This window comes from Phocoena phocoena, chromosome 1 (genome assembly GCF_963924675.1).
Source record: "Phocoena phocoena chromosome 1, mPhoPho1.1, whole genome shotgun sequence".
Classification (NCBI taxonomy): domain Eukaryota; kingdom Metazoa; phylum Chordata; class Mammalia; order Artiodactyla; family Phocoenidae; genus Phocoena; species Phocoena phocoena.
This window is the reverse complement of record NC_089219.1, coordinates 161,395,644-161,421,559: the sequence shown is the minus strand read 5'-3', so window position 1 is coordinate 161,421,559 and position 25,916 is coordinate 161,395,644. Positions and strand designations below refer to the sequence as shown.

The window sequence follows — 25,916 nt, the reverse complement described above, 5'->3', positions numbered from 1 at the left end:
ATAGACAGGCAAACTGTGGTCATCCAGACAATGGATTACTACTTAGAAATATAAATAAATGAACTATTGATACATGCAACAAAGTAAATCTCAAAATAATTATGCTAAGTGAAAGAAGCTACTCAAAATAGTACAGACTGTGTGATAGAATTCCATTTATATAAAATTCTAGGAAATGCAAACTAATGTATAGGAACTGAAGCTGAGTTCAGTGGTGGTTACCTGGGTATGGGGAGCGGGAAGGAAAAGGAGCTAGAGGGAGTGATTTCAAAAGGTCCCAAAGAAACTTTTGGGGGTGATGAATATGTTCAACATCTTGATTGCATGGGTATATACATATGACAAAACTTATCAAATTATATACGTTAAGTATGTGTGGATTATTGTATCTACAGTATATCTCATTAAAGCTATTAAAAAAAAAAAAAAAAAAAGGAAACATGCCCAAGATCATGCTGTCACTGGTAGAGCTAGGATTCAAACCTTTAAGACATGTACTCCTCATCCTACACCATGTGGCCTCAGCCAGTTCTGGGGACAGCAGGAGCTACGAGCTGCCTTTTTATCCCAGGCCCCACCGGCCCAGGGGAGTGTGGCCCTCAGCACATCACCTGAGCTCCTGGATCATCTCCCTTTCCTGCCCCCACTCCCCAAGCAGCAGCAGACTCCTACTTCTCAGGCCTCTGTATTCCTACATTTCCAGGGTGACCCAGCCCACACCATCAGAACTGGCCCACCTCCTATTGCTCTAGGACAGCCACTATTCCCTCTGCTTTCTACTCACAACAAAGGTAGAAATGGTGACTCCCCAAAGCTGTTAGAGAAGCCAGGTCACCTGGGACAAGGTGGAAAAGGGGTTGGCTGAGAAGGCTGATGCAGGGCATGGGATGAGGGTGTGTCTGGGTTCTGCTGGGTGTGTAAGGAGCATGTGACCAGCGTCTGGAAGCTCACACGTCTGCAGGCAGAGTCCACAGGACAGTGCTGTTGCAGGAGAACAAGGAAAATGTCTGGGAAACACTGTCCTGAGCCCAACCTTGTCTCTGCCCATCCCACCCTCAACTTCCACATCTAGTATTGAGAAAAACAGTGACGAAGGTTTACAGAAAGCACAACATTTCACTGCAGGCCCTCCAGTGACTCTGGTACACCTGTGGCAAAGAACTTTCCACATTAAGGATGTTATATTTTGTTTACCTCCAACTATTCCTCAATAAAAATCCTTAAAAGGGTGAGAGAACATCAAGATGGTGGAAGAGTAAGACGTGGAGATCACCTTCCTCCCCACAAATACACCAGAAATACATCTACATGTGGAACAACTCCTACAGAACACCTACTGAACGCTGGCAGAAGACCTCAGACCTCCCAAAAGGCAAGAAACTCCCCATGTACCTGGGTAGGGCAAAAGAAGAAAGAAAAAACAGAGACAAAAGAATAGGGATGGGACCAGCACCTCTGGGAGGGAGCTGTGAAGGAGGAAAAGTTTCCACACACTAGGAAGCCCCTTCACTGGCGGAGATGGCGGGTGGGCAGGGTGGTGGAGGAAGCTTTGGAGCGACAGAGGAGAGTACAGCAACAGGGGTGCAGAGGGCAAAGTGGAGCAATTCCCGCACAGAGGATCGGTGCCGACCAGCACTCACCAGCCCCAGAGGCTTGTCTGCTCACCTGCTGGGACAGGTGGGGGCTGGGAGCTGAGGGTCCAGCTTCGCAGGTCAGATCCCAGGGAGAGGACTGGGTTGGCTGCGTGAACACAGCCTGAAGGGGGCTAGTGCACCACAGCTAGCCGAGAGGGAGCCCGGGAAAAGGTCTGGAACCTCCTATGAGGCAAGAGACCATTGTTTCGGGGTGCACAAGGAGAGGGGATTCAGAGTACCACCTAAATGAGCTCCAGAGACGGGCGTGAGCCGCGGCTATCAGCGTGGACACCAGAGACAGGCGTGAAACACTAAGGCTGCTACTGCTGCAGCCACCAAGAAGCCTGTGTGCAAGCACAGGTCACTATCCACTCCTCCCCTCCCGGGAGCCTGTGCAGCCTGCCACTGCCGGGGTCCCGTGATCCAGGGAAAACTCCCCCGGGAGAACACACGGTGCACCTCAGGCTGGTGCAACGTCATGCTGGTCTCTGCCGCTGCAGGCTGCCCCGCATTTCGTACACCTCCCTCCCCTCGGACTGAGGGAGCCAGAGCCCCGTAATCAGCTGCTACTTTAACTCCTTCCTGTCTCTGAGGGGAACAGACGCCCTCAGGCGACCTACACGCAGAGGCAGGGCCAAATCCAAAGCTGAACCCAAGGAGCTGTGTGAACAAAGAAGAGAAAGGGAAATTTCTCCAGGCAGCCTCAGGCGCAGCAGATTAAATCTCCACAATCAACTTGATGTACCCTGCATCTGTGGAATAATTGAGTAGACAACGAATCATCCCAAAATTGAGGCGGTGGACATTGGGAATAACAGTCGACTTGGTGTTTGCTGTCTGCATCTAATTTGTTTCTGGTTTTATATTTACCTTAGTTTAGTATTTCGAGTTTATTATCATTCGTAGATTTGTTTATTGATTTGGCTGCTCTCTTCCTTTTTTTAATATATATATATATATATATATATATATATATTTTTTTTTTTTTTTTTCCTTTTTCTCTTTTTGTGAGTGTGTATGTGTATGGTTCTTTGCATGATTTTACCTGTATAGCTTTGCTTTTACCATTTGTCCCAGGGTTCTGTCTGGCCAGTTTTTTGGGGTTCTTTTTGTATAATTTTTAGCACTTGTTGTCATTGGTAGATTTGTTTTTTGGTTTGGTTGCTCTCTTCTTTCTTTCTTCAGTTTTCTTTTTTTTTAATTACTTTTTAATTTTTAATACTTAAAAATTTTTTTATTTCAATAACTTTATTTTATTCTTCTTTCTTTCTTTTTTTCTATCTTTTCTTCTGAGTCATGTGGCTGACAGGGTCTTGGTGCTCTGGCCGGGTGTCAGGCCTGTGCCTCTGAGGTGGGACAGCTGAATTGAGGACATTGGTCCACCAGAGACCTCCCAGATCCATGAAATATCAAACGGCAGAAGCTCTCCCAGAGATCTCCATCTAAACACTAAGACCCAGCTCCACTCAACGACCAGCAAGCTACAGTGCTGGACATCCTATGCCAAACAACTAGCAAGACAGGAACACAACCCCACCTGTTAGCAGAGAGGCTGCCTAAAATCATAATAAGTTCACAGACACCCCAAACACACAACTGGATGCAGTCCTGACCACCAGAAAGACAAGATCCAGCCTCATCCACCAGAACCCAGGCTCTAGTCCCCTCCACCAGGAAGCCTATACAACCCACTGAACAAAGCTTAGCCACTGGGGACAGACACCAAAAACAACGGGAACAACGAACCTGCAGCCTGCGAAAAGGAGACCCCAAACACAGTAAGTTAAGCAAAATGAGAAGACAGAGAAACACACAGCAGATGAAAGAGCAAGGTGAAAACCCACCAGACCAAACCAATGAAGAGGAAATAGGCAGTCTACCTGAAAAAGAATTCAGAGTAATGATAGTAAAGATGATCCAAAATCTTGGAGATAGAATGGAGAAAATACAAGAAACGTTTAACAAGGACCTAGAATAACTGAAGAGCAAACAAACAATGATGAACAACACAAAAAATGAAATGAAAAGTTCTCTAGAAGGAATCAATAGCAGAATAACTGAGGCAGAAGAATGAATAAGTGACCTGGAAGATAAAATAGTGGAAATAACTAATGCAGAGCAGAATAAAGAAAAAAGAATGAAAAGAACTGAGGACACTCTCAGAGACCTCTGGGACAACATTAAATGGACCAACATTCAAATTATAGGGGTCCTAGAAGAAGAAGAGAAAAAGAAAGGCACTGAGAAAATATTTGAAGAGATTATGGTTGAAACTTCCCTAATATGGGAAAGGAAATAGTTAATCAAGTCCAGAAAGCGCAGAGAGTCCCATAAAGGATAAATCCAAGGAGAAACATGCCAAGACAGATATTAATCAAACTGTCAAAAATTAAGCACAAAGAAAAAATATTAAAAGCAGCAAGGGAAATACAACAAATAACTACAAGGGACTCCCCATAACGTTAACAGCTGATCTTTCAGTAGAAACTCTGCAAGCCAGAAGGGAGTGGCAGGACATATTTAAAGTGATGAAAGGGAAAAGCCTACAACCAAGATTACTCTACCCAGCAAGGATCTAATTATGATTTGACAGAGAAATTAAAACCTTTACAGACAAGCAAAAGCTAAGAGAATTTAGCACCACCAAACCAGCTCTACAACAAATGCTAAAGGAACTTCTCCAGGCAGGAGACACAAGAGAAGGAAAAGACCCACAATAACAAACCCGAAACAATTATGAAAATGGTAATAGGAACATACATATCGATAACTACCTTAAATATAAATGGATTAAATGCTCCCACCAAAAGACATAGACTGGCTGAATGGATACAGAAACAAGACTTGTATATATGCTGTCTACAAGAGACCCACTTCAGACCTAGGGACACATACAGACTGAAAGGGATGAGATGGAAAAAGATATTTCATGCAAATGGAAATCAAAAGAAAGCTGGAGTAGCAGTTCTTATATCAGACAAAATAGACTTTAAAATAAAGACTATTACAAGAGACAAAAAGGACAGTACATAATGATCAAGGGATCAACCCAAGAAGAAGATAAAACAATTGTAAATATTTATGCACCCAACATAGGAGCACCTCAATACATAAGGCAAATGCTAACAGCCATAAGAGGGGAAATCGACAGTAACACTTTAAGAGTAGGGGACTTTAACACCCCACTTTCACCAATGGACAGATCATCAAACATGAAAATAAATAAGGAACCACAAGCTTTAAATGATACATTAAACAAGATGGACTTAATTGATATTTATAGGACATTCCATCCAAAAACAACAGAATACACTTTCCTCTCACGTGCTCACGGAACATTCTCCAAGATAGATCATATCTTGGGTCACAAATCAAGCCTTAGTAAATTTAAGAAAATTGAAATTGTATCAAGTATCTTTTCCGACCACAATGCTATGAGATTAGATATCAATTAAAAGAAAAAAATCTGTAAAAAATACAAACACATGGAGGTTAAACAATACACTACTAAATAACCAGAGCTCACTGAAGAAATAAAAATATACCTAGAAACAAATGACAATGAAAACACGATGACTCAAAAGCTACGGGATGCAGCAAAAGCAGTTCTAAGAGGGACGTTTATAGCAATATAATCCTACCTCAAGAAACAAGAAACATCTCAAATAAACAACCTAACCTTACACCTAAAGCAATCACAGAAAGAAGAACAAAGAAACCCCAAATTTAGTAGAAGGAAAGAAATCATAAAGATCAGATCAGAAATAAATGAAAAAGAAATGAAGGAAACTACAGCAAACATCAATAAAACTAAAAGCTGGTTCTTTGAGAAGATAAACAAAATTGATAAACCATTACCGAGACTCATCACAAAAAAAAGGGAGAAGACTCAAATCGATAGAATTAGAAATGTAAAAGGAAGAGTGACAAATGACACTGAGGAAATAGAAAGGATCACGAGAGATTACTGTAAGCAACTATATGCAAATTCTTAGAAAAGCACAACCTTCCGAGACTGTGCCAGGAAGAAATAGAAAATATAAACAGACCAATCACAAGCACTGAAATTGAAACTGTGATTAAAAATCTTCCAACAAACAAAAGCCCAGGACCAGATGACTTCACAGGCAAATTCTATCAAACATATAGAGAAGAGCTAACACCTATCCTTCTCAAACTCTTCCAAAATATAGCAGAGGCAGGAACACTCCCAAACTCATTCTATGAGGCCACCATCACCCTGATACCAAAACCAGACAAGGATGTCACAAAGAAAGAAAACTACAGGCCAATATCACTGATGGACAAAGATGCAACAATCCTCAACAAAATACTACTCAACAGAATCCAACAGCACATTAAAAGGATCATACACCATGATCAAGTGGGGTTTATCCCAGGAATATCAGGATTCTTCAATATATGCAAATCAATCAAAGTGATACACCATATTAACAAATTGAAGGAGAAAAACCATATGATCATCTCAGTAGATGAAGAGAAAGCTTTTGAAAAAATTCAACACCGATTTATGACAAAAACCTTCCAGGAAGTAGGCACAGAGGGAACTTACCTCAACATAATAAAGGCCATATACGACAAACGCTCAGCCAACAACATTCTCAATGGTGACAAACTGAAACCATTTCCTCTAAGATCAGGAAGAAGACAAGGTTGTCCACTCTCACCACTATTATTGAACATAGCTTTGGAAGATTTAGCCACAGCAGAGAAGAAAAAGAAATAAAAGGAATCCAAATTGGAAAAGAGGATGTAAAGACGTCACTTTTTGCAGATGATATGATAGTATACATAGAGAATCCTAAAGATGCTACCAGAAAAGTACTAGAGGTAATCAATGAATGTAGTAAAGTAGAAGGATACAAAATTAATGTATAGAAATCTCTTTCATTCCTATACACTAATGATGAAAAATCTGAAAGTGAAATTAAGAAAACACTCCCATTTACCATTGCAACAAAAAGAATAAAATACCTAGGAATAGGGCTTCCCTGGTGGTGCAGTGGTTGAGAGTCTGCGTGCCGATGCAGGGGACACGGGTTCGTGCCCCCGTCTGGGAAGATCCCACATGCCGTGGGAAGGCTGGGCCCGTGAGCCATGGCCGCTGAGCCTGCACATCCGGAGCCTGTGCTCCTCAATGGGAGAGGCCACAACAGTGAGAGGCCCGTGTACCGCAAAAAAAAAAAAACAAAAAAAACCTAGGAATAAACCTACCTAAGGAGATGAAAGACCTGTATGCAGAAAGCTATAAGACACTGATGAAAGAAATTAAAGTTGATACAAACAGATGGAGAGATATACCATGTTCTTGGATTGGAGGAATCAACATTGTGAAAATGACTATACTACCCAAAGCAATCTAAAGATTCAATGCAATCCCTATCAAACTACCAATGGCATTTTTCATAGACCTAGAACAAAAAATTTCAAAATTTGTATAGAAACACAAAAGACCCGAATAGCCAAAGCAATCTTGAGAAAGGAAAACGGAGCTGGAGTAATCAGGCTCCTGGGCTTCAGACTATCCTACAAAGCTACAGTAATCAAGACAGTATGGTACTGGCACAAAAACAGAAATATAAATCAGTGGAACAGGATAGAAAGCCCAGAGATAAATCCACGCACATATGGTCACCTTATCTTTGATAAAGGAGGCAAGAATATACAGTGGAGAAAAGACAGCCTCTTCAATGAGTGGTGCTGGGGAAACTGGACAGCTATATTTAAAAGAATGAAATTAGAACACTCCCTAACACCATACACAAAAATAAACTCAAAATGGATTAAAGACCTAAATGTAAGGCCAGACACTATCAAACTCTTAGAGGAAAACATAGGAAGAACACTCTATGACATAAATCACAGCAAGATCCTTTTTGACCCACCTCCTAGAGAAATGGAAATAAAAACAAAAATAAATAAAGAGCAGAAAGAGAAAAACAAATATCGTATATTAATGCATATATGTCGAATCCAGAAAAATGGTACAGGTACCGGTTTGAAAGGCAGAAATAGAGACACAGATGTAGAGAACACACATATGGACACCAAGGGGGGAAAGTGGGTGTGGAGGGGCGATGGTGGCGGGATGAATTGGGAGATTGGGATTGACATATATACACTAATATGTATAAAATAGATAACTAATAAGGACCTGCTCTATAAAAAATAAATAAAATTTAAGAAAAATTAAAGGAAAATATAGCAAGGAAAAGAAAACATACACAAGATGAAAAGACAACCCTCCGAATGGGAGAAAATATTTGCAAATGAAGCAACTGAGGAAGGATTAATCTCCAAAATTTACAAGCAGCTCATGCAGCTCAATATCAAAAAAACAAACAACCCAATCCAAAAATGGGCAGAAGACCTAAACAGACATTGTTCCAAAGAAGGTATACAGATTGCCAACAAACACATGAAAGGATGCTCAACATCACTAATCACTAGAGAAATGCAGATCAAAACTACAATGAGGTATCACCTCACACCAGTCAGAACGGCCATCATCAAAAAATCTACAAACAATAAATGCTGGAGAGGGTGTGGAGAAAAGGGAACCCTCTTGCACTGTTGGTGGGAATGTAAATTGATACAGCCACTATGGAGAAAAGTATGGAGGTTCCTTAAAAAACTAAAAATAGGGCTTTCCTGGTGGCGCAGTGGTTGAGAGTCTGCCTGCCGATGCAGGGGACGCGGGTTCGTGTCCGGGTCCGGGAAGATCCCACATGCCGCGGAGCGGCTGGGCCCGTGGACCATGGCCGCTGAGCCTGCGCGTCCAGAGCCTGTGCTCCGCAACGGGAGAGGCAACAACAGTGAGAGGCCCACGTACCGCAAAAAAAAAAAAAAAAAAAATCTAAAAATAGAACTACCATACAACCCAGCAATTCCACTACTGGGCATATACCTAGAGAAAACCATAATTCAAAAAGAGTCATGGGGCTTCCCTGGTGGCGCAGTGGTTGAGAGTCCGCCTGCCGATGCGGGGGGTGCGGGTTCTTGCCCCGGTCCGGGAAGATCCCACATGCCGCGGAGCGGCTGGGCCCGTGAGTCATGGCCGCTGGGCCTGCGCGTCCGGAGCCTGTGCTCCGCAGCGGGAGGGGCCACAACAGAGAGAGGCCCACGTACGGCAAAAAAAAAAAAAAAAAAAAAAAGAGTCATGTACCACAATGTTCATTGCAGCTCTATATACAGTAGCCAGGACATGGAAGCAACCTAAGTGTCCATTGACAGATGAACGGATAAAGAAGATGTGGCCCATATATACAATGGAATATTACTCAGCGATAAAAGAAACAAAATTGAGTTATTTTTAGTGAGGTGGATGGACCTAGAGTCTGTCATACAGAGTGAAGTAAGTCAGAAAGAGAAAAACAAATACCATATGCTAACACATATATATGGAGTCTAAAAAAAAAAGTTTATGAAGAACCTAGGGGCAGGACAGGAATAAAGACGCAGATCTACATCTGAATCCTCAAGACTGGACTTGAGGACATGAGGAAGGGGAAGGGTAAGTTGGGACAAAGTGAGAGAGTGGCATGGACATATATACACTACCAAATGTAAAGTAGATAGCTAGTGGGAAGCAGCCGCATAGCACAGAGAGATCAGCTCGGTGCTTTGTGACCACCTAGAGGGGTGGGATAGGGAGGGTGGGAGGGAGACGCAGAGGGAGGGGATATGGGGATATATGTATACGTATAGCTGATTCACTTTGTTATAAAGCAGAAACTAACACACCATTGTAAAGCATTATACTCCAATAAAGATGTTAAAAAAATAAATTAATTAATTTTTAAAAAAATCCTTAAGTAATATGTTACTTCTCTTTTATCCCGTTTTGTATCATGCAAGATCAGTCCACGGCAGTGTGCAAGGGAAATAGTTATTTTTAAAGCAAAATGTCATCTGTTTTACAACCTAATTATACAGACAGGAGAGGCTCAGATATTTCATTCACTCCGCAGATTAAAGGGCAAAGCCAGGGACCAGTCTGGACTTTCAGTAGTCCATTTGATGTAATGGAATCAGATGCATAATGTGCATGTAGTAAAACAGAACACAGAGAACAAAAGGCACAGTTTAGACTGTGCTGAAGAATAATATTTTAAAATACCTATAATTATACCTGCATGACTCACAATGGGAGTCACATTTTTAACAATGGAAAATCAACTTTGCTCTATTTCCACTGGAGTTTCAGTAGTCACAGAATTCTGAACTTCACACATGGTGCTAAATCTGAAATGGTACAAAGTGAGCGAGCACAGGCCACCTGCTGTGACCATGAATTTCCATTACTGCAGGTGGCTGGAGAGAAAGAAGTTCTAGAATCAATGAACAAAATAGGTGATAATTAATGGCAGGCAAGAAGCAGGTTCCTCATGGACTTTTCAGATTTCTGAGGTCACAGCTTCAAGGTTTAGAACATAACCCAGTCTGCCTTGAGACTATTTATATTTGAATATGTATATTTCAAGTCTGGACTTTGACCAAATGAAATTACCCACATGCCTTACTCTCCCACAGGAAACAATATACTAATTCACTCCTGAGTGACTCTCCCAGCTCATGTTCATGGTGCCAGGAAATGCTAAATTCTCCTAAAATCACTTAATTCCTACAATGATCCTGTAGTGCAAGAATTGGCACTATTTTACACAGATGAGGAAACTGAGGTTCACAGATGCTAAATAAATCACTTAAGATCTCATAGAAAATAGATGCTGAATCTAAGACAAACATCCAGAGCTAACTAGAAAGCATGTAGAAACTCTTTTAACTCACTTTCCTATGACTTAGTGGTTCCCAAACTTTGCTGCATATCAGAATCACCGTGGAATCTTTAGAAAATATGGATGCCTGGCTCCCACTCCCAGGCTTTCTAATGTAATTGGTCTGGAGTACGACACAGGCACTGGGATTAGCTGAAAATCTCCCCAGGTGATTCTCTTGTGCAGCAAAGCTTGGGAACCATGGTCCTGCCGCTCGGCCAGGTTAACCAAGGCCTTCCGTCAGCTGTGTCAGGCACGCTGCCTGATGCCCACAGCACGTTGTACGCTTGTGGGGTGTGCTGGCTGTTCCCAGTTTGTCTACGCACTTCTGCACCGAAAACATGAGCTGTACACTTATCAACAGGTCAGCTGGGTTTCCTCCTAAACCTAATTATGCCACTTATACTTGATATTATAAATAAAAATATAATCAAATATTATGTAAACCAATAACATATGATTATGTAAAGAGAGCTAATATTTCTAAAAAAACCTGAAATCAATGCTTTGGAAAGATGTGATTAAAACGAGTTAATTTTTGAAAAAAGATGCTGAATCAGGTGTGAATGAGAAATTACAGAGTAGAAAAATTTTTAAGAATCTAGGGAAAGTCTATACCCGGCTAGCTGCACAAGTGGCTCTTAAGTTCTTCCATCGCTCAGAAGAAATTGAAAGCAAAAACCAGACTATTATTAATATGAATGTGGTTTATAAAAGTCAGAATCTAGAGCTGAAAACTCATCTCAAAGAGAAAGCCATGGCCCTGTATCAGAAGACCAATGAATAAACACACAATTGTATGTTTTAAGCTGAAAGTGTTTTAAGACATGAATGTATCCTTTTATATGATTTCCCTTTTTAACTTAACTTTCTCGTTAACTGATAACTCCTTCTGACCGTGTTGTATAACAGGGCTGTGAACTCACACCACCTGCTTACCCAAAAAGTAATTGAATGGTCGCTCTCTTTCTGAAACAGCTGCAACTACGTAATCGAGAAATTCACTCACTGTTTAATATACAGCACACATTTCATGTGGTGTGACATGTAAGGTCTGATGTGCAGGCACACCTCTAGGTGTGGAGGACAGGGGGCCAGATGACAGGGGACCCTGTCCTCAGGGAGCCTGTAGTCTGATGGGGCTTAGAAAGCCCAGAATGACTGAGATATAAGGTGAGTAAGGCAGTGGCTTAACATCCCCCAAACTGCTATGGGACTTAAAGAAGAAAGACATTCCACAGAGGGGAGAATCTGAAAGACTTATGGGGAGGCAGCTCAAGGGGGTAGTAGGGTACAGACAAGGTTTTTTTATTGTTGACGTTATTGTTTCTTCCTTTCCCTTCCTTCCAAGATAAGACAGCCCTGACTTCAGTGGTAGGAGAGACTGAAAATAAAAGCACAAAAAGACGATTGATGGGGTCCCAATTGGTGGGGTCCCAGAAAAGGCAGAAGGGGAAAGGATAACGAAGGCAAGGAGATGGGAGGAAGCAGACCTATGGGAAAGGAGTGGGGGAAAGTGAGGTACAGGGACAAGGAGGTTTGGATGCTAAGAGGACAGAAGCCGACGTCATAGCCAGACTGACTTTCCTCTCCTTAAACAGGAAGCTGGTTATCTGCTGAAAGAGGTAGAGCAGGGGTCTCAGGCTTCAAGAGGAGGTTGGGAACTGCTGCTCTGATGCAGGTGGTGGGAAGGCCATGAGAGACCACTGTGGGAATTCCACACTGCGCGGTTTGGAAAATTGTCTCCTGGCCAAATATTTTAAGAATTGTATTACAAAGAATCTAAAAACATCAAACTGTCATTTCACTGTTGACCAAGGGGAACATGAGAGCCCTAAAGTAGCCCCACCATGTATGGCCATCCTCGCTGCACAGGGCTTTGCAATTAGGGACAGCAGAGGTCCGGTTCTGCATCATTTAGAAGCAATGCTCCTTCCTAGATCCTTTTTCCTACATCTACCACCCAAATAATGGATCTCTAGAGTCCTATGGACAGCACAGCCCTGGACAGGGCATCAGCTGATTCAAGCCATTCCAAGATATAGGAAAGAGGGGTTTGGTGGTCAAAAGAAAACCAAGATTAAGACTTGTAAACAGATGAGTGCAGGCAGAGATGAATGTCCACGTCCTCACACGGTGGTTCATGTGCACACACACAGATGGATGCCCGGGTGCTGGTACACAGGTACACACACAGCCAGCCCAGTCCCCACTTGGCCTCTACACTTCCCCTGGAGGCAATAACGTGAATGAACAAATCAGAGATCTAGTGTCATTCTTAGCCCTGGGCAATAGTTGCTTGCAAGCTTAGATTACTCATCAAAGTGAGGCTTTTAAAAACCATCTTAAGGGCTTCCCTGGTGGCGCAGTGGTTGAGAGTCCGCCTGCCGATGCAGGGGACACAGGTTCGTGCCCCGGTCCGGGAAGATCCCACATGCCGCGGAGAGGCTAGGGCCGTGAGCCATGGCCGCTGAGCCTGCACGTCCGGAGCCTGTGCTCCGCAACGGGAGAGGCCACAACGGTGAGAGGCCCGCGTACCGTGAAAAAAAAACCATCTTAATCAATAGGACTTGGAAAATTCTGTATTGTGAACGTATTCCACTGCAGTATCACTCGTAGCATCTGGCTTTGGACTCCTAATTCACTCCTCTTTATGAGGAGCACCTCCTGACTGTCATGGTTTTAGGGTCCCTTCCCCATTGCTGCAATTCCCAAGGGGAATCTCAAGCCTTTACAGACATAGCTTTGCAAAGCAGGGGAAGGCTCCGCGACAGGTGAAGAATCAGCCCCACTAATGCTCCAAAAATGTTTAAAGCAGGGAATATTTTAAGCTTAACCTAGTGCTATCTGCAAAGCAGTGATACATCCACACAGAATTTTCTTTTCTACCTTGCCTGGACATGTTGTAAACATTTTTGTCTGTCCACTTATATGTGCATGTGTGTATGTACGTGCGTGTTTATAAAGTGCATATATGTGTATAAGCTCCAGGTGCCCACATCCACATGGTGTGTTTAGTTCTTGCCGCAGAGACCTCCTTGAATCCAGCATCTTCATTGGCCTCTAATGGCCAGTTACCAGCAGCTCGCTCTGCTCTGTTTCCCTGCAGGGGGACTAATTAATAAACTTTTCCTTAATGCAGTTCTGGCTGCCAGGTCCACAGGGATTATTGCTTATATATAAGTAAACAAAATTTCCGTTTTAAACAACACTCCAAATCTCCTCATTATATTTTAAACAGATATAAAGGCACTGAGTCAAGCAAGCCGTGGGCTAGGAGGCTGTGTGCATTCTGGCCTGGATTCCCTTCCTCACTGGAAGCCAGGTACTGTAGCAGGCAGGTGATGCCCCCAGGTCCTTCGGGGCTAACACCCACATCAGCCTGGATGCCTGCCTTTTCTTTGTTCTCATCTACAGATACGTTAGAAAGTACCTCACTAGGTTTTGGAGGCCATTAACAGCATCTGCCTTGTCTTTTAACCTGAACTTATTATTTAAAAGCCATTCACTTTCACAATTTATAAACAGGAAGAAAATGAATTTGATGTTAAATATTTAATAAGTGCCCAGGATTTGTTAGGTGAGGACTTGGGTGGATTGCTGGGTTTAGGGAATGTCCCAGCCTACACTTTTGTGGAAGCCATACGTTAAGTTCTTATAGTTGAAATAATTTAATTGTTTCTTTGTTTTCAAGATTCCTCTCTACTTTCAGATTCCAAATTGAAAGCAGAACCATGAAAGAAAGTGAAAACCTGAAAGCAAGTTGTTTTAACTTGGTTAGAAACCTAGAGGGAGGGATTATCCTTCCCTCCTGAGCTTTTCTGCTCAGAGCCATTTGGCTCCAGGATCAGATCTTCTGCAAGTCACCCTTTGCTGAGAGTACAAGAATCCACTGCAGGCTTTGATTATGATTATGATTGGTACCTTAAAAGAATAAAATAAACATTTTTCAGATTCCCACATTCATGCTGCTAAGACATAACTCAGAAAAATCAGTGAAGGCAGGCTTTAAAGCCAGCTCCCAGATCGTTAGGAGAACTGTGGATCAAATCCTGTTACAGGGCTTCCCTGGTGGCGCAGTGGTTGAGAGTCCGCCTGCCGATGCAGGGGACACAGGTTCGTGCCCCGGTCCGGGAAGATCCCACATGCCGCGGAGCGGCTGGGCGCATGAGCCATGGCCGCTGAGCCTGTGCTCCGCAACAGGAAAAAAAAAAACAAAAAAAAACCCCAAAACAACAAACAAACAAAAAGGTCACAGCTGCCCTCGAGGAGAGGCTTCTCTCCAGGGAGGGCCAAGGAGGCTCGAGGGCAGAGGCCGACTTACTTCCCCCCTTGCCGCTTTTCTCCATGCGGTACTGGTAGATGTGCAGCGTGAAGAGCATGTGGGAGTTGCGGAGGTCGTCCTCGTTGCAGTCCTGCTGGCTGCCCCGCCGGGAGGTTATGGCAGCATCCAGGAAGAAGGCGGCCTTCTCCGCAGTGGGCGCCCGCAGCTCACTCTGGTTCTGCAGCTGGAAGACACAAGGGAAGGACTGAAGCTGCAGGCGGGCGGTTTGCCTGCCACTCGGGGCTGGCTGTCCGTTCCGCATTCTTGAAGGCTGGACGTCCTTCTGGAACCAGGGCCTCTATCCATGTGCGATTCTCAGCTTAATTTATTCGTATCTGAAAAGTAACACTGAGCACGCTTATTGGATGAAACATATTTTCACCCATTTTACAACTGAATTAGAATCTGTAAGTATCAGGTGTGAAAAGCAAATGCTTGTATCTGGGTGATCCATGGGGGCAGGTGTCCCACCCTGACCTCCGCAGAGGCCAGCAAACCAACATCCTGGGCAATCCATGTACCTAAGAAAACATGAGGGATGTGACTGCATCTTGATTTCAAAGATTAGAGTATTTAGAAGCAGGTGGGTTGCAAAGTGTGATTTTAGTCCAGATAGTACTGGTATCACAAAGAAGTGAAAAACCTTAGTTAGCTTTAACTCAATTCTCAATTTTCCCAGCTATTTAATTAGAGCCAATTTTAGGCCACATTTACTAGCATAGTTATAAATAAGAAGTAAGTGTAAAAGACATAAGAAGTAAGTGTAAAAGACATATGAAAACACCCAAGATACTTGAACGTCTCATCTATATCATTTAAGGGCTATCTATTTTATCTTCAGTTGCTAAACTCATGTTCATGGCATAGTCATTAATTCATTAAAGAAGCACTGTGGGCAACGTGTCTAAATCCTATGAGATGCCTTGGTAATTACAGTAAACCTTACTCAGAGCAATATTATCGGCATTTGACCAGCACTCCTTTACTGGGGGTGGGAGGGAAGAAAAGTAAACTAATATTTCTGATTTATTCAAAGGAGTGATTTGCAGTATGTGCCTTAGGGTCAAATTTTGACAGTCTTCTATTCTGACTCTAACTGTATCTATAATTCTGAATCATGAGAGTCGATATTTGGAACCTGAGACCATCAAAATCCTCAACCTTCAGAGAGGTTCTGTGGTGCTCGTTGTTTTATACTTGCTATCACAGAAAAGATAACCCAAAGAATGTTTAAGATTCTTCAACAAGAAGGTAAAGAGGATGTTGGCCTCTTCCTCTTTTTCTTAATCTTCAGTTACCCAGAGCTTTCACCACTGTGGAACTTCACTAATGGAGTTATAAAAGTGAATGGAGGTTATAGCATATTTGAATGTCTAAGTAATGCTTGGAGTGGGAGCAGTGGGTAGGGTGACACTGATTCCATCACAGGTGCTGAGAAATGCGCATTTGAGGGCTCTATCCCAGGCCTATTGAATCAGAAATTCTAGAGGTGGAGCCCAGCAGTCTGTGTTTTAACAGGTCTTCCAGGTGACTCTGATGAAGACTGAAGTTTGAGAGCCACTGGATGAATATCTGTATGACCACTTAGTTTGCATTCTAATTAGGTTTCATATCCAAATGGTATCTGATGCATCTGTTAAAACTATGAAGAGCCAATTTTAGTCCGACATGGTAAGGACCTTTGGGAGTTGCTGAGAACTAACCAGGCAACCACAATTGACAGTCAGGAGAAACATCTAAGAGGGCTTCCTGGAAGAAGTGTCAACTAGCTGATACCCAACAAATAAGGAGTTAGCCAGATGAAGAGCGAGAGGAGAGGAGTCAGCAGCCTTCTGTGCACAGGGAACAGGATGTTCAAAGGCCCAGAGTAAAAAGAGGGAGGATGGTTGGTGCCTTAGAGCCTTGTTACTGAAAGTGTGGTCAGTCATTGGGAAGGTCGTCAGAAATGCGTCATCAGAGGCCCAATCCCAGACCTATGGAACCGGGATCTGCATTTTAACAAGATCACCAGTGCTTCTTATGCGCACTGAAGTTTGAGGGGCACTGCTTTCTTAGGGGACCTAAATGTAATCTAAGAGGAGTGGCAGCAGGGGAGTGGTAGCAGGTGACGCTGTAAGGTTGTGTAGGGCCTCTTGTGAACCACGAGGATTCATAATGGAAGTGGAAGGATCTGAGGTGCTCTAAGCAGGGGAGGAACATGGCCAGGTGTGAGGAGATGGGTGTAACAGAGTGGATATCCTCACCCGAGAAAACAGTCGCACCTGGGGTGAGGCAGGTACTTATCAAAATGAACACCTATCTAAAAAGGAGGCATCTGATAAAACTAGAAAAGAGAGCCTATAGCTAAAGACTGGAAAACCTGATTATTCTGGGTATGAACCAGGGTCCTCCCAGGTCATTCCCACCTCTACTGTCAAACAGCGAGGGAGAAACACTCCCAACAGGCATGACATCCTGAAAAGGCGAACTGGAACTTCTCTTGGCTTCCATGGTTCCAGCAATTATATCATGGTTGCAATTAGAAAGTGGTTATTAGTTTTTCCTACAGCACTACTAGTCCGGCTGTAAACCAGTGCCAGAAACACAGTTTATAGAGCCATAAACAGCCCCAGTAATGGCTGGAGCTATTTGTGCAAAGCAGTAAACATTTCCGCTTGTTGCTAAACAAAAGAAAGATGGTATTTTCTTTTTTGTTTTGAAAGGGGCGTAAAGAAAGTGAATTCAATTTCCCCCAAATGCTATAACAACTGTGGTTCCTGTTCATTGTCAATTAGATTCAAGGTACAAATATTTAGGTTGGGCGAGCAGCTGCCCTGCAGCTGCAGGCCATAAAGTTCCAGTCCACTTTAAAGTAAACACTTGCAAGCCTCCCCCGGTTGCATGTTGAGTGAGCCATGAGGTGAACTGCCCCAGCTACCGAGGTAGGGATGAGCCACCTTGGAGCCAGCCAAGCCCCAGAAGCAATCACCTGCGTGCCACAGATGGGGTCCTCGCACAGGTACACGCCCGGAGACTGGCCGTCCTGCAGGCTGCCCGTGGCCACCTCCGACAGCAGGTCCCGAAGGTTCTCTTCTTTGCCCCACACCTCCACGGCTGAGATCCGCACTGAGAAACGGGCTCCGGTCTTTTCTTTCCGTTCATTTATCAGCTTGAAGAGCCAAGAGATGGCACAGGGGATGATGCCAAGGTTCTGCATGGAATCGTCTTTTCCGATCATGGTGTAGGATTTTCCTGGGAGAGCGAGGAAAGAAAGAAAAGCAGCTTGAGTGTCTAGGCATCATTCTATAGTCTCAAGAACAGATGCCAAGGATGCAGAAGAAAGGCATGGGGAGCGGGGAATGGGAAGAAAGGAAAGGAAAAGGTGAGAGAAATATTAAACATTTGACATTTCCAAGTACTATTGATGGAATAGCTATAATAAAGAATGTGAGAGCCCCAACTAATGACAAGATTAAATCACAGTTGACCTTGAGGAGAGGATCTCAAACATTACAAGCTATCCAGTTTCCGTACTGTTTTTCTCATGGTGGGAAGGCAGAAGGCTTTCATCACTGATATGGTTCTTTTTATCACCACCCCACAGATTCACTCCACATACTTACACTTTATATCCTTTTTCAAGTTAAATGCTGTGTATATTTTGCATGGGCAAATTCCATTAAAATCTGGATCACTGCTTTGATCAGAGATCAGGAAGACCGAAGTGGCAGTGAGATGAAATGGGCTTTCCGACCTGGCCTAGAACTGGCTCCATCATTGCAAAGCTGCTGTTGGAAGCTCTGCCCAGGGACACTTTTTGGAACTCGCCAAATTACTAACTTATCAAGCATGTAAAGTGAGACCTGGTGAGCAGATGGCCACAGGTCAGGATTAAGAAGGCACTTCAAGGGGATTCAGTCATCAAACCCTCACAGAGGTGTGTGGCGGCCGCCTTTCCCAGGTGCTCCAGCACAGGTGGATTCCCGACAGCTGGGTGGTGGGAAGCAAGGATGCTGGCAGACTGATCTCCCCAGACACGTGCTAATGTGGTCTGGCCTTTGCTTGGTGGCTGCTCCTCTGGCATTATGTTGAACCCAGGTCCTCTGGGGAAGGGGAGTCCTCTCTGCTCCCCAGCAACCCCTGCTCAGGAAATGTAATTTTCCTGCTGGCTTTCTGGGCGTGACCCTGACCTGGACCGAGTGGGAACAACCCCACTACTCCTTTTGTGCATTTCGTGGACTCTAAGGCTTTCCTAGATGACTGGGAATCCACTTAGGATGAGCATCTATATTTCAGAAGCAGAACTGGTTATTCATGATTATTCAATTCAGCACCTGCGGGAAACCACCTTTCCCTCCATCTGAGGACTCTGGGTACAATACAGAAGAATGGATAAAGTGATTGGGAAATCCAGCAAGCAGCATGAAAAAGTAAAGCTCTCACTGACCCAGCTTGGCGTGGCCGAAACAGAACACACAGCCATCCGCCCCGTTGACCACAGACTGGATCACCTCTGCCACGGTTCCAGCACACACTTCCGCCTGGCAGACACAAGAGGAGACACAAACTGTGAGTCGACCATTAACAATGGAAACTTGCACCTGCTCTCCTGGGACTCAGGGTCCCAGAGCCATGGCATTTCCAGATGGGTCGGCTCTAACGCAGTTCTGGAGGTGCGCAGAACCCTTCGTACTTCCCACTCCCTCACAAGCCTGAGCATTACACACATTAAAAGCAAACCACACTTCTGCTAATTTGTGGTACATTTCAGCTGCTGTCTCTGCAGTCCAGGCACGAACAGGCTGGAACGGGAACGCAGAGTGCTTTCATGGACCTCACGCCATTCTGGTCTCCTCCCCGGGCAAGTATTTAAATATTCCATTCACCCTCTGCTAATTAGATCCTTCCTTTACACACACACACCTCCACCACCACCACACACACACACTCAGAGCTTATGAAATGGCTAGGCTTGTTAGAGGGTAAAGGGTGATGTGCCATTTCGGGAAAGTGACCTTGGGATACATTATGGTTCTAATCTAAGCAGGAGGTTTGTGATGCATGTCTGCTTTGTCTTCCTGATAACTCTCTCCTCTTTCTCCATCTACATCCTTCTCTTTTCAAAACCAGAATTTTGGGCTTCCCTGGTGGCGCAGTGGTTGAGAGTCCACCTGCCGATGCAGGGGATGCGGGTTCGTGCCCCGGTCCGGGAAGATCCCACATGCCGCAGAGCGGCCGGGCCCGTGAGCCACGGCCGCTGAGCCTGGGCTCTGTGACAGGAGAGGCCACAACAGTGACAGGCCCGCGTACCGCAAAAAAACACACCAAACAAAAAACCCAGCCTTTTCTTTCTTTCTCTCTAGATACATTCAATGTATACACTATATATCACCATTGGTCAGTATACAATGGGTGGTCTTCAGCCTGTTATGTGTCTCATCTCCAATGTGATTATTACATCCTTAGACAGAGGCCAGTCTCTTGGTAACGTTTTGTATTTCCCCATTAACACCCAATACAGCACTCTGCAAATGATAAGAAAATAAATTTTGTGAACCAACTTGGGGGTCTGGGAAATCTCTCTGGTTAGCATCTGAGGCTTTCACAGCAGCAGGAGGAAGAATCACTCGCCGAGTGCTGCACCTTCCTTTCTCCCTCAGCACCAGAGTCAGATCTGGAAGCATTCAGAGGACGTGCAAACCCGGAGCTCAGTGGGCATCGCAGCAACGTGCCTCCCAGTGGGAATCTGAGAACTGCAGCCTCGGCACTGAATGTCGTTATTCAGCTCCAGGTTGCAACAACACAATGAACCTAAGTGTTCGAAAATCCATGTTCTCTCCCGAACCGAAATTGAAAAACCACACTCCTAACAGCTGTCAGTTGTTCTGGTGATGGCCTCAGCAGCTCTGCTGGGGGCTCTTCCTGAGTGAAGCGGGTGGCAGGATGAGGCTGCGGTGGGGACCACAGGATCTGTCTCACCCCCAAGGCCTAGGCAATGAGAGTCCGGAGCTAAACCCTGAGACTGAGGTGGAATCTTGATGGAATTTGCTGCAGGTGCCTCTGCAGAGCCAGGAGAAGTTATCACCAAATGAACTCTGCCTTCCTCGGACATAAAGTGAGATGGGGGTTAGGAGGCTGAGAGCCCACCTTGAGCCATACATAAAACAAACTGTATTAGATTCAAGGTCAGCAAAGAGAAAGATGGTTGTGTGTGGACCAAATCCGCGCACATTACTGAATCACCCGTCCAAAGGCCTGAGGACAGAGAGAAACGGGAGCAGCCTCACAGGACACAGGTTGGGCAGGCCTCCCCTTGCAGAATTCTTGTCCAGTGTCCACTGAGAAGACAGCGGTCAGCAACATGTCCATCTGGTGTTTATTAGCTGACAATGGCCCCTGGAGGCCCTTTGCTGTCTTTCCCCTTGAGCCTAGAGAAGCAGGAGCCTTCCCAAGTGGACTCCACGGGCAGGGCTGGGTGTGCAGGAAGCCTGTTGCCCACAAGCAGGACTCTGTCCTGCTGCCCACCTTTCCTGGTGATGATGGAATGTTTGTGTTCCCCTTACCCCACCAAGTTCATATGTTGAAACTGAATGTCCAATGTGATGGTATTTGAAGGTGGGGCCTTTGGGAGGTGATTAATCATGAGGGTGGAGCCCTCATGGAGGGGATTAGTGCCCTTATAAAAGAGGCCCCAGAGTCCTCCCTGGATCTTCCACAACGGACATAGCAAGAAGACATCTGTCTATGAATCAAGAAGGGGCCCTCACCAGATCCTGAATCTGCCAGCTCCTTGATCTTGGACTTCCAACCTCCAGGACTGTAAGAAATAAATTTCTGTTGCTTATAAGCTACCCAGTCTGTGCTGTTTTGTTAAGGAAGTGAAAATGGATTAAGACACCTCCTCAAAGCCAGAACCAGAAGAGGTATGCCCCAGCAATGGGCAGCTGGTGACCGCCGAGGCCACTGGAGGGTACTGAGTGTGGCTTATAAGGAGGATGTCCTTAAAGACCGGGTAAAAGCAAAGTTCATGACTGCCTTGGGTCACGGTGGTTGCTGCTGCCTCACAGGCCAACAACAGGGGCCTGAGAGCAGAGGCCCATTCTGTACGCTTTCCTGCTTTCCTGCTCCGGAGGCTCAGAGGGTGCTCCTTCCCAGGGGCTGAGGCTGAACACGCCGGCAGCGTGATATTACTATTAACAATGACAACAGCATGGTAAAAACAGTAGCATTTGTTGCGCACTCACTGTGTTCTGCCTCTGCTCTAAGCACCTCACGTGTATCCACACAGTGAATCACAGCAGCCCAATGAGGCACATTTTGAACTTGTCTTCATTTTATGGATGAAGACGCTGAGGCCCAGAGAGGTAGAGTGACTTGCCCAAGGACACGCTGCTAGTAACTAGTGGATAAAATGGCGAGAGGGCAAAGATACAACACCATCCTGAGCAGGACGCAGATTGGTTAATAGGAAGACTCCAGGACAGAGGTCCACTCAGGAAAGAGTCTGTGAATGAGAGACTGAATGTTTGAGTCTCAGTTTCCTTGTCTGTAATGTGAAAACAGCACTACCTCCCTTTTCAATACCACAGAATTCCAGGAAGAGTAGAATGGGTTAATGTATATGAAACTTCTTGAAAACTACAAATTTATATAGAAATGTAATTTATTATATTGGAAATGTAACAAAAGCAAGCATTCTGAAACAATAGCAACTGTTAGAGTGAGCACATGAGCTCTGGAACCAAGTGTGGAATGTAAGCAGACTAGCAATAAAAATGGCTCCCTTTTCCGGAATAAATCTAAAACTCATTAATAGTCCACACTTAATTTAGGGTTTGCTTTGGAATTCTTACGACTTAGGGAGATCCGCTTTTGAAAGGTTTTAACTGTTAATTAAATCACTTGTAGGCCATTTATTAGACCCAATGTCAGGGTTAGATTAGTGAGCCCACTGGGTGGTCCAACACACAAAAAATGTAACGAGGAGAAAACCTACAGAACTTATTCATAGAGTACTTTGTCTTCTCATGGTAAAACTCTTTGGGAAAATCACACGCTTAGCTTGCTAATGAATGGAGCCTGTAATACGTGCTGAGTGCCTATGGTGTCTGTGTGAACATCGCTACTTCCTATACTCAGATACCACATGGAGGAAATTAGCAAGAGCTGCAAATGGTACCCATCAGCACCCTGTCTTCAGGTTCTTCTCTAGGCTATTGGTTACCCGAGTGCACACTGTTTTGTTTAAATCTTGGGAAGTGCTGGAAATTTATCAGGAAGATGCAGGTGTCTGATGCCAAAATGCAGGCAAAGTAGGCCACTGTACACCTATAACCTGGGTTACAGATGTCTACTAGAAGATCCAGGTGCACCAATTCATTGCAGATGAATTGCACCAGATGGTGTAAGTGAATCTTCTAGTACACATCTGTTCTATTGGGATTGGTTCCAGGAGCCTTGGTTAAGGAATCTTGGCACCCTGGTCCCCCAAGAAGCCTCCAAATTATACTCATAACAGACAAACAAAAATGGCCACAATTCTCCACCCCTCCCTGTGTGCGTGCCCCTTGCAATGTGACTTCGCAGCTCTTCCAATCAAGAGACAGAGCCTCTTCCCCACTCCTCGAATTTGGACCAGTCGCCTTCAGCAGAAGTGATGATGTGTCAATTCCGAGCCTAGACCTCAAGAGGCCTGCAAGCTTGGATCCTCTCGTTGCCTTGAGAGGAAGCCCAAGACAGCCTGCTGGTTGATAAGAGACAACATGGAAGACAGACCAGGTGACCTGGCCAAGGCCATTCTGGATCAGCCTAAAACTAGCCAACCCTCAAACACGTGATAGCATCCAGCCAAGATCAGTAGAGCTGCCGACCCAACCCAGAGCTGATCACTGACACACAGGTGAGCCGAGCTAGGAGCAGAGGTCTGGAGGTCTCAGCTGAGGTCTCAGCAGAGGTCTGGAGGTCTCAGCTGACCTCCAGACTCATGAGCAATAATAAATACTTATGGTTGTAATCCACTAGGCTTAGGGTGGTTTCCAATGCAGCAATAGCTAACCAACACTCCAGCTATCCCCAGCCTCTCTTCTTCCTCTCCGCTCCCCTGACGCAGGCCACAGGACTGCACGTCAGCCTCAGTTTCCCTGCCTAGCACTCCAGGTCCTCAGTAGGTCTTGTCCTCTATGGAGCCCTAGAACCCTGCCTAATTCTTTTCTTTTTCTAAATTTTTTTTTTTATGTGGACCATTTTTAAAGTCTTTATTAAATTTGTTACAACATTGCTTCTGTTTTATGTTTTGGTTTTTTGGCCAAGAGGTATGTGGGATCTTAGCTCCCTGACCAGGGATCAAATTGGAAGGCGAAGTCTTTACCACTGGATCGCCAGGGAAGTCCCAAACCCTGCCTAATTCTAACCCAGCCCCGTGAAACATCTCTCCCCTTCTTACATGCTCACACCCAGAAGCCCAGGCAGGAGTGGGGTCTTAATGGACCAGTGGCCAGCATCTCGATGTAGCTGGACCCGAAACTTCCAATTCTGCCTGCTCTCTTCCTGCTTCTGTTTGCCATCCACTGATTGGCTCTCTCTTCCTTCTCTCCAAGAGTATGTTTTGTTGAAATCCTGGCACAACAATCCTGCCCAAGGTGTGACACCAGCGATTCAAAAGGACTGAACTATTCAATGGAACTCAAATTGGCTCACGAAAGTTGTTGTGTAGGCAGTGGAAGTGACCCATCAGGGTGCTCTGGAAGATACCCTCCCAGCTCACGGGTCCTAGCGAATAGTTGAAGCTTCTTGAAACTAATCAATATCGCCTGAGCCTGAGAAGGGGTGGTACCCACCTGAGAAGCATCTTGTGGAAAAACCGCATCAAAGGCAAACATCTTAGGAGGAACTTGGTTCCCTCTCTTTTGGAAGGCATTTAGACCTCCACATGTCAGGGGGTCATACAAGGTGATCTGCTTCTTTCGTGGGTCCACCTTTAAGAAAGAGCTGGATTCCGAGGTATCGCGAGCCAACGTGGAACAAATGCGAAGCATGACTTTCACCTGTTAAGAAACAAAAGCAGGAAATGACAGGGATTAAGACAGTTGGATACTTCATGATGGAGCACCTTTACGTACTCTGGAGACACAAGTATACGTGGCAGCATGGAATCTTCTCGTGACAAATTATGATAAAATGCACAATGAATTAGCAACATAACCCTCAGCGGGTCATGGGAAAACTCAATTTATTTATAATTACCAGGTAGAATATTTTGATACGTCTGTTACTTTACTACAGAACTGGCACATCATGTTCTTTGTCTTCCTGTTAATATAAATAGAGAATTAACTGTACCCAGGTGGCCCAATTACTTAGATGAAAAGGTAATCTGGACTGCCAAGCTTTGGGGGGGGCTGGTGTAGTTCCCTTGAAGCTCACAGATCAATAAACCCTGTACATAAAAGTTAGCTCCGTAATTTACTCCTTGAGTCTTGCCCGTCAGGACTCTTAGAGACAAAAACCCACAGTTATTAGTATCATCGTTAGAAGCCTGTGAAACGGCCTGTTTTTAATGGCCAGCATTTGAAATGTGTTCCAAGGGGCAACAGTGATAAAAGACTTGTTTGAAACATGTTATTTGGGATCCCATTTAGTGAGTGCAGAGAAATGATCGTTTCAAGGGATGAAAGTGCGTCTCTGTGGGAAACAGGCAGCAGTGCCCCTTTAACCCACCTCCTAAGTCATTGAACATGGACATTTCTAGGGCTCAGCCCGGCTCAGCCCCACCCAGGGCCGAGCGGGGTACTTGTGGGAATGGACTGCTTGCCCTAGAGTTCTGAAGTGAGCAGAAGTCAAGTTGAAGCCACACACACATTTCTAGAGGCTCAAATCCCGGGGAAATGGTCAGCATTTGCTCCCTTACCAGCTCTTTGTTACTGCGTTGCTACTTCACCTACTCGATGAGCCAGGCACTGAGCTAGGCACTGGGGATGCAGAAGACACATAATACATAGAGGAGCAGGGCACACAGACACAGAGACAGGAGATTTTTGTAATACGATGTGGCAAATCCTGATGCTATATTCAGGGTTATTTTTAAATTCCTCTCTGTGTCATGCCCTCTTCATCCAATCAATGTTCAGGCCTGAAGAAATCTCAGTCATGCAATTTTGGGGAAAAGGATTGTAAAATTTTACA

At 44.7% G+C, this 25,916-nt stretch overlaps 1 protein-coding gene across 1 annotated transcript in view; it reads right to left on the bottom strand.

The window, feature by feature from the left end:
- KIF26B (kinesin family member 26B) overlaps positions 1-25,916 on the bottom strand; it is a 482,574-nt gene that overhangs the window by 68,046 nt on the left and 388,612 nt on the right. Inside the window, exons 6-9 of the mRNA XM_065879753.1 lie at positions 24,572-24,778; positions 19,183-19,276; positions 17,725-17,987; positions 14,757-14,940 (exon numbers count right to left, since the gene is read on the bottom strand). Coding sequence (XP_065735825.1) covers positions 14,757-14,940; positions 17,725-17,987; positions 19,183-19,276; positions 24,572-24,778 — 748 coding nt within the window. The remainder of the gene's footprint in view (positions 1-14,756; positions 14,941-17,724; positions 17,988-19,182; positions 19,277-24,571; positions 24,779-25,916) is intronic.